This window comes from Podarcis pityusensis, assembly GCF_964106645.2.
Source record: "Podarcis pityusensis genome assembly, chromosome: Z".
Classification (NCBI taxonomy): Eukaryota; Metazoa; Chordata; class Lepidosauria; order Squamata; family Lacertidae; genus Podarcis; species Podarcis pityusensis.
This window is the reverse complement of record NC_138044.1, coordinates 32,041,267-32,053,486: the sequence shown is the minus strand read 5'-3', so window position 1 is coordinate 32,053,486 and position 12,220 is coordinate 32,041,267. Positions and strand designations below refer to the sequence as shown.

General features: G+C 42.7%; 1 protein-coding gene across 2 annotated transcripts; it reads right to left on the bottom strand.

Annotated features, from left to right (window-relative positions):
* Positions 1 to 1,580: 1,580 nt before the first annotated feature.
* On the bottom strand, positions 1,581 to 11,661 carry LOC308468245 (uncharacterized protein). 2 transcript variants are annotated; one of them, XM_080990274.1, is made up of 6 exons: positions 11,075 to 11,661; positions 8,453 to 8,646; positions 7,940 to 8,098; positions 6,689 to 6,729; positions 5,498 to 5,603; positions 1,581 to 3,760 (listed from the first exon to the last, which is right to left on the bottom strand). In XM_080990274.1, the coding sequence occupies exons 2-6, from the start codon at positions 8,553 to 8,555 to the stop codon at positions 3,729 to 3,731; spliced, it is 441 nt and encodes a 146-aa protein (XP_080846400.1). In that variant the 5' UTR covers positions 8,556 to 8,646; positions 11,075 to 11,661; the 3' UTR covers positions 1,581 to 3,728. The 2 variants fall into 2 exon arrangements, with proteins under 2 accessions (XP_080846400.1, XP_080846399.1); XM_080990273.1 differs by lacking the exon at positions 11,075 to 11,661 and having other exon boundaries at positions 8,453 to 9,477.
* Positions 11,662 to 12,220: the final 559 nt, after the last annotated feature.

Genomic DNA, 12,220 nt, shown 5'->3' with positions numbered 1-12,220 from the left:
GGCAAAACAGGGCTGGCGCCATTGCCATTGTCCCACGAGCTCCGCTTTCGGGGGCAGCAGGGGCTTCTCAGAGGGAGATCAGGGCCCGAGGAGTGTGCAGGACAGGTAGCGGCCTCGGCAGGCTGCTCCAGCGGCCCGGGAAGTCAGCCTAGGTGAAGAAAATGAGCCTTGCCTTGCCTTGCCTTGCCTTCGCCCCACCCCCTGCCCACAGCTGGGACTCCGGAGAGCTCCCACTGCTGCTGCCACCGCTAGCGCCCTTGACCAAGCCCATCCCCAGCCATAGCGCTGCTCTTCGGCAGGGAGGCGCCTAGGCAGCTTCAGCGGCAAGCGCTGGTCGCCCACCTGGCACCCCCAGAATTTGGCGCCAGGGTGCCATGCACCCCTTGCACTCCCGAGTAAAGACGGCCCTGGATGGAGGACAGAATTAGGCAGGCCTTTTATTGGTTTGTATCCCTCCTAATCAGCAAAATGCCTAACTAATAGCAACAGCAAATGAGAATGCAACACTGTGCCTGGACGGTATCGCTTTATGATGAAAGTTGGAGCAGCATGCTTATATGTTTTCTTATGAAACCTTTTCCCTCCTCATCCTTTTTAAATCATGAGTCTGGGGACAGGGACTATGTTTATGCTTGTCCTCAATGTGCTGCTTTCAGTCTAAATTCATTCTAGATCCTGTGTGTCGTTACTTGATACACATTTGAAAACCCTTCTCTTGATTAGGTTATTCTTCCCTGCACGTGCCTCAGGTGAGAGGGGAGCCAACTTGAATAAAATATTGGGGGGACGCAAGTAAGTTCTACCCTGCATATTCAATGTTAATGTAGAATCAATGAGCAATGGATTTTTATTTTCAGAATGAAACCAGTTTCTTTCCAGGGGCAAGAAAATATGCCATATAACTAGACTGTTGGTGTGTGGGCTACGTAGAAAAAACAAATCTGGAGTCTTCACTGATGCTGAAATAAAATGTCATATGTTTGCATCCAGAGACTGACATTTATTATTATTATTATTATTATTATTATTATTATTATTATTATTATTATTTTGCAGGTTTGTATGTATGTGTGCATGCATAAGTAAGAGGTTTTTGTCTTACCCCTTTCCCTCCCCTACATAAAATTCTTTATATTTTGACATTTGGTTTATTGGCTATTAAAGCACAGTTCTGTGGAAATTCCCACTACAGTCTTCTCCATGTACTTAAGCCGGCACAGTTGTTAGTAGGTTTTTTTCAGATTCTTTTTGGCATGTATGTGCAGCATGAAGAAAGTTTCACACAGTCAGTTCACGGCCTTGCAATTGTTTCTATGCAGAACAATTCCTACTGGCATCCATGTTCCTGCCCCACTGTGATAAATATAGTGGTCCAAATAACACTTAAGTTCAGCCTCCCCATTACGGCCCCTATAAATGACTGGTTTATTTGAGCATTCATCCTGATTTGCTTGTACACAGTTTGTGCAGAGGTTAGATTATAGCCAGTTCTTTATTGAGCATTGCACAACCAAAATTAGCTGAAGGCAAGACCATGGAAACAGGCAGCAATGCAAACGAAAAGACAATAATCCCAGTAATAAATACAGAAAGATTTTAATCAGTACAACAAGGAAAGACAACACAGGCTTGCTGTCATGGGGGTCAATGAAGTAGGTCATATTAATGCAGAAGGATACAGGATGAGGGAATATGTTGTCCAAAATCATTACTGTTTGGGGTCTTGCTTTGGATAATCACCCCAGCCTAAACAGTTGTGGGGGTGGGGAACAGGGCATGAGATCTTCACTCCCTTACACAGCAGGGCCTATAGACTGGCATCATTACCCACAGTGGTCAAATGGGAGAGACTATGACTTTACTTGCTCCCCAGGTGAGTAAGCATTCTATGGCAGACGCCTTGCAGCACTTGGGGAACAAACCATCACTTGCAATTAAGAATAGATGAATCTTATCAACTTCAGTTTCTCATTCACCCCACCCCCCAAATCTTCAGTTCAGTTCTCTGTATTTCCACATTAAGTTTGTATTATTGTTTTTTTAACATGAAAACCCACCAGCATTTTAGTGAGGATTTATCCTAATATGCCCATTTGTGTATACAAATTTTATATGAAGCAACTTCCCCCTTTATTATGCCTATTTGCATTTTATTTTCACCGATATATGCATTTCTATGCACATTATGCCCTAATATAGGCATTTATGTACCCTGGAGAACTGGACTGCAAAATTCAGAGAAACGTGGCTTTTGAAGGTTGGTTGTATTTCTTTTCAGAGAAAGTGCATATTAGATAGGTTTGACTTTTAATGTGAATTGAATCTAATTGATACCGAAACCCCACCATTGCAATAAGAAATTAGTAAGCAGGTTAGGGGAGGAAGAGGTGGTACAAAACACACCTCCAACTCCTCCTCTGTGTCAAGCATACAATTGGCCTGCCAGAGGAAAGAACACACATTTCCTTTACAGCCAGAATAGAAATGCCATGGGTTGCTGAAAGAGGGAGCTCGCTCTCTTTCTTCTCTGCCAGCCTCTAGAAGGGTAAAGAATACAGCTCTGCAGACTAATAAATTTTGTGGGCTTATTTTCAAGGCAGTCTTAAAACAATTAGGTTGTATCCAACTAAGGTCTATTCAGAGTACATCCATGGAAATGAATGAGCCTAACATAGTTATGTCTAGTAACTTCAATGGAGCTACCCTGATTAGAACTAGTACTGGATACACCCCATTGTTATTTTATGAAGTGGTGTCTGCTTGCATCCAAGCAGTGCTAAACATTGCAGAGGCCATTCATCCCAATGTCACTATCTTAATGGTATTAATAATTTATATGCATGTAATTTTATTAATTTTAAAAACTGCTGGTTTTATTCTGATAAATGTTATGCCTACTCCATTTTAAAGTTTGCTTTTTCTGATGAATATTTTACATTGCTTTTATGAAAACAGCCTATGGTTTTTTTGTGGATTAAGCAGCAAATAAATATATAAAATAAATACATAAAAATAGGCATCTTGCAACTTGCTGTTCTTCCTCCGGTGCTTTTTTCTGAAGTCTGCTAACTGGAAGGGGTTTGCCTTTGTGGGAGCTTCACACAACAGCCAACACAGGCTGTTGTGTTTTGACTTCAGGAATAAAGTTTATTCATGATGGAATCTGATTTTAAGCCAATCCAAGGCCCAGTTTAATTCACCTGCTGCCCAAGCAGGAGTGGGGAACCAGTGGCCTCCCAGTTGTTATTGGACTCCAACTCCCACCATCCTTCAACGTTGGCCACGCTGGCTGGTGCTGATGGGAGTTGTAGTTCAGCACCATCTGGAGGGCAATGTGCTTTGGTGAGTTTAGGCTTTGAGCTTTGGAAGAACAGACTCTTCCACACCTGCCCCACCCGGTTTAACAAAGGTGCAAGCTCTTTCCTTGAGCTGTCTCTCTTTTCCTCATCTGCTATGCCATGAACAAAGCCAGCAGCTGTATCAGAACTGGTTTCTGTTCTCCACCATGGGGCTGTTGTGGTGATATGAAGTATTCTATCTGCAAGGCAAAGCAAATTCTTCTGCATAACCAAAATGGCATGGCATGATTCAAGGTTAACCGGTGCATTGAAGCGCAGCTGTAAGCAAGGAGCCCACATTCTGGACAGACTGGGTTTGAAGGCAGTCTCTGGGAGGCATTTGGGGAGACGGGCACGCATGCGCAGAGAAGAGCAGTCGGATCCTGGCCTTCAGTTGGTAACACAGTACTTCCAGAAACAAGCTGGCAAAGAAAAGTGAAAGGGAGGGCAGGAAGGAAGAAGTCACCACAATTAATGGCAAGAAACACTGCTCTTATTTTGGGATGCACTAACTTGTCTATGAACCGCAAATTGACCTAAAGAAGTGGGTATGTGTGGCTAAGCCTGTGGTTAAAATTGAACAGCACAGGCCAAATACATAGCACCAGCAAAAGGTAAAGGTAAAGGACCCCTGACACTTAAGTCCAATTGCAAGCGACTCTGGGGTTGCGGCACTCAACTCGCTCTATAGGCCAAGGGAGCCGGCGTTTGTCCGCAGACAGCTTCCAGGTCATGTGGCCAGCATGACTAAGCCACTTCTGGTGAAACCAGAGCAGCAAACGGAAACGCTGTTTACCTTCCCGCCAGAGCGGTACCTATTTATCTACTTGCACTTTGAGGTGCTTTCAAACTGCTAGGTTGGCAGGAGCTGGGACCGAGCAACTGGAGCTCACTCCATTGCGGGGATTCAAACCGTTGGCCTTCTGATCGGCAAGCCCTAGGCTCAGTGGTTTAGACCACAGCACCACCCACGTCCCAGCACCAGCAAAACACTTCACTAACTGCTCACTTCATGTGACAGTATTCATACAAAAATGTGTGCTGAGTTGTGGTGTTGGGGATGGTTGGTGTCACGACCTCAGTATGGGGAGAGGCTTTAACCTTTTGTTAGGGATGGGCAGAGCTGTCAGTTTCAGTTTATCTCAGTTTCTCATTTTTCCAGACTCCACATTTCCATAACAGTTGGGTTGTTTTTTTTAAAAAAAGAAACTCATGTAAATTTATCAGTATTTTAGTGCGAATTTCTTTTAATACACACATTTTTGCATGCAGTTTTTGCCTTTCACACTTTCTGCAACGTGGTCTTCCATAATGTAATTGCATTATTATCCATTATTTTCACCAATCTACCCATCTGATGCACATTTTATTCCAACGTATGCATTTTTGTATACATTACTTGGCTGGGGAACTACACTACAATATTCATATAGGTATTAATGTCTTTCCTGTCCCTAGCCTTTGCCCCGGTCCAGATCCCACCAACCCCTCAATCTGCTTTTTTTTAAAAAAAAAAACCACTATTGTGTAAATAACATTCATCTTGTTTTCCCCTATGCATTTAGCTCAGGGGTGGGCCATGTGGTGTCCTTTAAATGTTACCGGGTTCTCGTATTGTTTCAGAAAGAGCAAATTAGGATAACCAATACAAATGCATGTAGAAATAGAAAAAGTAAAATGAAGCTACAATAGGGAGGAAAACTTGAAAGCAACTTATTACTTTTACTGTATTTTGTATATGCTTATATCAATATTTTTTCATATTTTTTCAAAAAACAATTTAATAAATTTGTTGTTGTTATCAGTGCTTTTTTCTTAAAAAAATGTTTAGGGGTACTCTCATTTTCCTACTCATATTGAAATACTGCCCCTCAATGAGGCCAAACTTAGATTCACAAAATGTTTAGGGGTATGTGTACCCCTGCATCCCCCCAGAAAAAAAGGACTGATTATTATTATTAAAAGAGCAAATTAGGTAGATTCACCTTTAAATGAAAACTGAATTGAAATTCTTCTCCAACCCTATTTGAGAATTCTATGAGGTCTCTGCCCAGGGACCTTACACCAGTACATGACCCAGAATTCTACCACCTGCATATTTTAGAAAGCAGCTCAAGTTCTCCTTTCAACCACGTTACTGAGATCCAGAGGCATCTCACCTCTCTTGCTTGGCTTCTGAGGAGACTGGTCTGCTTTGACAAAGGCCTGGCTGTGGAACTTGTCTGCTGCTGCCAGCTTCCACAGAATGGCTTTGATATCTTCTACCTGAAAATTGAAGATGGAGAAATCAGTCCACTGGTAGTCCATGTCTGGTTTGTGTGTATTCATTCATAAGACTGTTCTGTCTCTGTACCACATAATATTGCAATTCTCCCCTCAAATCTGCCTGGGAAGTTCATATTTACATATGTGTTTTTAACCCATTTTCTCTCAAAATACACATTTCTACGTTTCATACTCTGACATGCATTTTTATACTACCAATCAGATGTCAGTGATATAGAAAGGCGTGTCAGAAAAGGGAGGAACAGACACACATAAGAACTGTACCAAAAAAAAATCTGATTCTCTGGGTTAGGGGTGGGCAAATCTGTTGGTTTTGATTTCTTGATATTACTTGTTATGCCAATTATACTTTCAGTTCCCCACATTTTCACATCAGTTTGCGATTTTTTTTAAGTCCTCATGAAAATTAATCAACATGTTACAGACAGGTTCTGTTAATATACACATTTTTATAAGCAATTTTGCAAAGCCCCCCCCCCAATAGAATGTGGTTTTGTATGTTATTTTCACAATATATGCATTTTAATGCACATTTTATGCTGGTATCTGCATTTCTGTACACATTATTTGATTGGGAAAATGCATTGCAAAATTCAGAGGTGTGCATATTGCAAAGGATGGCTGTGTTTTGGTTCCCATGTCGTTTTGGGAACTGAATTCTCTAAATGCACTGAATGAATGCTATCCACATGTGGATACTCTATTAAAAACATGAAGGTTTGGGAGTTCCAGAGAAAAGAGGTAGAGTGGATGAATACAGGCATTGGAGGCTGAAAAGGTAAATGGGTTATAGTAGAGGCAACATCTAGCAGCATAGAAGCTGCTTTATATTAAGTTAGACCACTGGTCCATCTAGTTTAGTACTGTTTGCACTGACTGGCAGTGTATCTCCAAGGTTTCAGGACAGGAGCTTTTCCCAGTCCCATGTGGAGGTGCTGGGGATTTAACCTGGGACCTTTTGCATGCAAAGCATCACATTTGCTGAGGGTAGAGATGTTTTACGTATACAAGAGTGTCCTACATTAATCTGTGAAAAGTTGGGAGGGCATGTCTTTGACACTCACCAGGTTATCGGCACTGTCATCTTGCAGTGACTCCTTGCCTCCTGCAATGACAAAATACATCTGGAAACGGCCCCACAAACAGTCAGAAAGAAGCTGAGCTTTTGCCGCGCAGTTATTTTTCAAGCAGAAAGGAAGGAAGAAAGGGGAGGCAGGCAATGCCAGTTGGTAATTTGGAAAGCAAAATGAAGAAAATGTCAAGCGCACACTATTGTTGGAAGCAAGTTTTTAAGGAGGAACTACCGGTAATCTCAGTCCGTAACTGAGAACTGGAATGAGCATCATTTGCTGAGAAGGACAAATGAACACATTCTGGACATCACAAACAATGAAGGGGCAGGACCTATCTGGTCTGACAGTTAATGCCCCAGGTAACCAAGATAAGCATTGGAATCTATAATTCTATGATTCTATGATGCACCCATTCTTTCTGAACAAATCCTAACTGGATATGCATTCTGTGAGTTATTTATGGCTGCAGCTCCTATGCTAGTCGGCAAACAGCGGAAGGAATGGAATGTGACCTTATACCATCCAGATAAACACTGCAAAGAACAATGGAAGACAGTAATTAACCCTCCCAGGTTTGGAAGAACAACGTATATGAAGGACTACACATGTGAAATGGGTTACTTATTTATAAAATGTAACGTAGGTGCTTTTTGTAAGGTGAAAAAAGTAGCGAGATGGAATAATGGTTTAACTTCATGTGAAGGGTGTCAACAGGACTCCAAATAAGAAACCATGAGGCAATGTGAGGAAACGATGATGGTCATGCGTTTGGAACAGGAGCCGGAAACCTGATTTTAAGAAACTGTATTAAATTTAATTAATTTGGTTTGATTTGTAATAATTTGGAAAATTAATAAAAATAATTCGGAGATAGCAAAAAAGAAAAAGAAAAAAAGAATTAAGGGAGTATCTTACTAGCCTAATTCCAGTATTCATTGATATGATGCAGAGCTGATGGGGAGGAGGAGTACAGTAAAAGAGGATATTTTAAGGGGTTTTTTAGACCAGTTGATTATTTAGCATTCATGCAGATACATTTGTGCAGAGGTTATACGACGATGCCAGCTAGCGGATGTAATCCTGCACTTTCCATCACCATTTTCTGTCATTTTTCTTATTGGACTCCCTGTGGTTAGAAAAGTGATGGGATGATTGAACTAGAAAAGTGTGGGGCGATAACCACATTTTGTGTGAATGAACAACCCATCAGGAAGTGCCCCAAAATCATGTACCCACACTAACCGTTCCATTGTCTACTTTTCTGGACCTGATTAATTCCTTCTTCCAGGGCAGAGTGAGCTGCATTCAGATTCCGGGATGGACGAAGTCCAAAAGAAGCTGCATCATCAGGTATGAATCCGACAGCGTTATCCACCAAGTTAAAATCCGTAGGTACAAAATCTGGACAGAACATTTAAAAACATGCGTGCTTGTAACTTTTCCACTATGGGAAGCAGAACAGATACATCAGAAGTTCCTTAATCTGGTGCTCTCCAGAAAGACTACAACTCCCATCATCCCGGACCATTGGAGTACAACCACTGGACTTTTGGACTACAACTCCCATTGACCATGTTAAGAGAGTTAGAGCCTGATAACTTATGGAAGGCACCAGATTAGGGAAGGCCAAGATGGGCCTTGGTCTGATCTAGCAATGCTCTGCTTATATTGACATGCATTTGTAGCCTAGCATGAAACCATCACAACAGCACTGACCAACTTCCACCCCAAATCATAATCAAGATTGTTTCTTACCTTGCATGGCCTCAATGTCTGGGTAAACAGGATAGGCCGCTACGCAGCAGGTAGATGAAAGCGCTACCATGACATACGCCAGAATCTGGAACTGCATCTTCATTGTCCCCCTTTGCAGCTTGGCCAAACTGTGAGGATCTCGCAGCGGCCTGCGTGCTTGGACCCTCCTTTATATCCTCTCCACCCATCTATCTCTGCAGGATCAATATGTTATCATTTTGCAAGAGATTCTCATCATCCCAGTCATCCATCTATCGCAGTGACAGTTTGTCATCCTAATGCACCACCATCCTTTTACGCTTCCATTCTATCGTCGCTTGAACAGGTAGCCCTTAACAAATGTTTGGACTAGATCAGACAGTTCATTACTGTTTGGTTTGGCTGGGAGAACCTGGGGTAGAAATGAAATGTCGTGACGTCAACGACTCTCTGAAGTTAACAATGAGTTTGGCCCGGACTGAATGGAATGGACAGAAAAATAGATGGTACCATTTTTTATTTTCTTTTTTGTATATGCAAAATGCAAACCAGCATTTCCGCTTCACAGGATGTTACTGTGTAAAGATTACCCACTTCCCCTGCCCTATGAAAAGCCCTGCAGAGGTGGGCGCTTCTTGGTAGCAAATGCCACCTCCTTGATGATGCATTTCCTTTGCTTCCTGCCAAAGTTTTGCTGGAGTCAAGAGTCCATCCAAGCTGAAAAGCACAGTCTTATAAGCGCAGGGATGGGAAACCCTTTTCAGCCTGAGGGCTGCACTTCCTTCTGGGCAACTTTCAGGAAGCCACGTGCCAGAGGCAAAAGGAAGTGGAGCAACTTAAAAAAATTACCTTTGTATAGTATAGCCTTACATGGCTCAGGACTGCAACACCTTAAGCATCGCCTCTCCCCATACGAACCAACCCAGACCCTGTGCTTGTCATCTGAGGCCCTTCTCTATATCCTCCATCCCACAGAGGTTCAGAGGGTGGCAACAAGAAAACGGGCCTTTTCTGTGGTGGCTCCCCAATTGTGGAATGCTCTCCACAGAGAGGCTCACCTGGCGCCTTCATTACATGTCTTTAGGCACCAGGCAAAACATTCCTCTTTACCCAGGCCTATGACTATTAACTATTATTATTATTATTATTATTACGCCATCTATCTGACTGGGCAGCTCCCATACAAAAATACAGTGGTACCTCAGGTTAAGAACTTAATTTGTTCCGGAGGTCCGTTCTTAACCTGAAACTGTTCTTAACCTGAGGTACCAGCTAATGGGGCCTCCCACTGCAGCTGCACCGCCACACGATTTCTGTTCTCATCCTGAAGCAAAGTTCTTAACCCGAGGTACTATTTCTGGGCTAGTGGAGTCTGTAACCTGAAGCGTCTGTAACCCGAGGTACCACTATAGTAAAAACGCAATACAACATCACACACTAAAATCTTCCTTAAACAGAGCTGCCTTCAGATGTCTTCTAAAAATCACATAGCTGTTTACAGTGCTTTTTTTCGGGGGCGGGGACTCAGGGATACACATACCCCTAAACATTTTGTGAATCTTTGTACTTTACTATATTTATTTTTCCTGATTTGAAATATAAAATGGTGATTTCCTTGAGTCAAAATGAGAGTACCCCTAAGCATTTTTTAAAGGAAAAAAGCACTGGCTGTTTATCTCCTTGACATCTGATGGGAGGGTGTTCCACTGGGCAGGCACCACTACTGCAAAGGCCCTCTGCCTGGTTCCCTGTAACCTCACCTCTCGCAATGAGGGAACCACTAGAAGACCCTCTGAGCTGGACGATATGGGTGGAGCACCTCCTTCAGGTATACAGGGTTGGAGTCATTTAGGGCCTGTAAAAAGGGGGGGGGGGGAGGACTGTTGTTATGATGACTATTTTTTTTATTAGGCTGTCAGTATGCTTTTTGCTATTGTATGTTTTTATCATTGACATTCCATAATGTATTTTAATTATGTATCTTTTGGTATATAAATTGAAATATATATATATATATATATATATATATATATATATATACCCATCGTTCAGCCCGGACACTGAGGTCCAGTGTCGCGGGCCTTCTGACAGTTCCCTCCCTGCAAGAAGTGAGGTTACATGGAACCAGGCAAAGGGCCTTTTCGGTAGTGGCGCCCACCCTGTGGAACACCCTCCCATCAGATGTCAAGGAAATAAACAACTATCTGACTTTTAGAAGACATTCTGAAGGCAGTCCTGTTTAGGGAAGTTTTTAATGTTTGAAGTTTTATTCTGTTTTTAGTCTTCAGTTGGGAGCCGCCCAGAGTGGCTGGGGAAATAATAAAATTATTATGATTATGATTAGAGTAGCTTCTGCACACACTTACATACTTACTATCCTCCTGTCAGGCAAGCAAAACTCAGTATCATAGGAACATGTAAAGCTGCCTTATACAAGGTCAGATCATTAGCCTACTGCATTCAATATTGTCAACCCTGGCTGGCAGTGGCTCTCCAGGCCTCATGGCCTGAGGTGTCCCACCCCCCATTAAAAGAGTCCAAGAAATCACTGCAAGGGAAGGCTACTAGAAGTGTCCCATTGCTATTCTTCTGTTGGCAAGTTTCAGCTGCCCATTGCTCCAAGGTTTTAAAGGAGACACCCACCCTCCTGGAACAAATCAAGTTCTAGTTTCAAATAGTGTCCAGCCAGATCTCTAGGAAGCCCTCAACAGGAGAGACATGAAATCTGCAGCCGCTCTCAACTGTTTTGTCTCCAGCATTGCTATTCACAGGTGCGCTATACCTAGCGGTTGTTGCGAGACCTACCCTCCCCAACTACCTGTAGCTTCTTCTATTAACCCTCAAATCAAAGTTCCTCCTCGCAAACTGGATCTTTCCCACTCTTGCCAGCAGAACCACCACCTGCGCCTATTTCTGAGCTTTCCCCCCCTTTTTTTGGTTCTGTTGTGACTTTAATGAGTGATAATTGGCAAGGTGATCTTTTCCTTGTGCTGGATTAAGAAGTGAAGCCAGTATTGCCAGTAGGAGAGGCAAGAGCAGCCAGCCAAGGAAAGGATAAAAGTTCCACTACTTTTCTAAACCACATGCCTGTGAGTGCCTCCAGAATATACGCACATAAGAAGGACCTACTGGATCAGGTCAGCGGCAAATCCAGTCCAGCATCCTGTTCTCACAGTGGCCAAACCAATTGCAAGCAGGACCAGAGCACAAGAGCACTCACCCCTCTTGTGGTTTCCAGCAATTAGTATTCAGAAGTATTTCCACCTAGACGGCTAGTAGCCTTCGATAGCCCTCGCCTCCATGAATTTGTCTAATCTTCTTTTAAAGCCTTGTAGATTGATGGCCATCACTGCCTCCAGTTTGGGTGAGTTCCACAGTTGAGCTGCTTGAAGGATAACTTTATTTTATCTACCCTGAACGATGGTGTTTTGCGAGAGGGATTCAAGTGCATACCAGGACTTTAGATTGTGTCACTAAAAGTGGATGTAAGGCTTCTTGCTCCCCAGCGCAAGAAATCCAGTGTTTTGAATAATTTTTATTTATTTATTTATTTTGCAGTCAGGAAAGTAACAGGCCAGTGCATTTACGTGTGAGGGATGACTGAATGGCTGATAGAAAGATATGCAAATACCCTGCAAGCATATCAGAATGGATGCTGATTGTCATGCAACCGCCCCGCAAACAAATCGGAACAAATGCTCAACGGAGTTCAGATGCAATCTAATCTCCGCACAAGTTTTATGCAAGCAAATCAAGATGGATGTGCAATAAACTAGTGATTGCTATGCT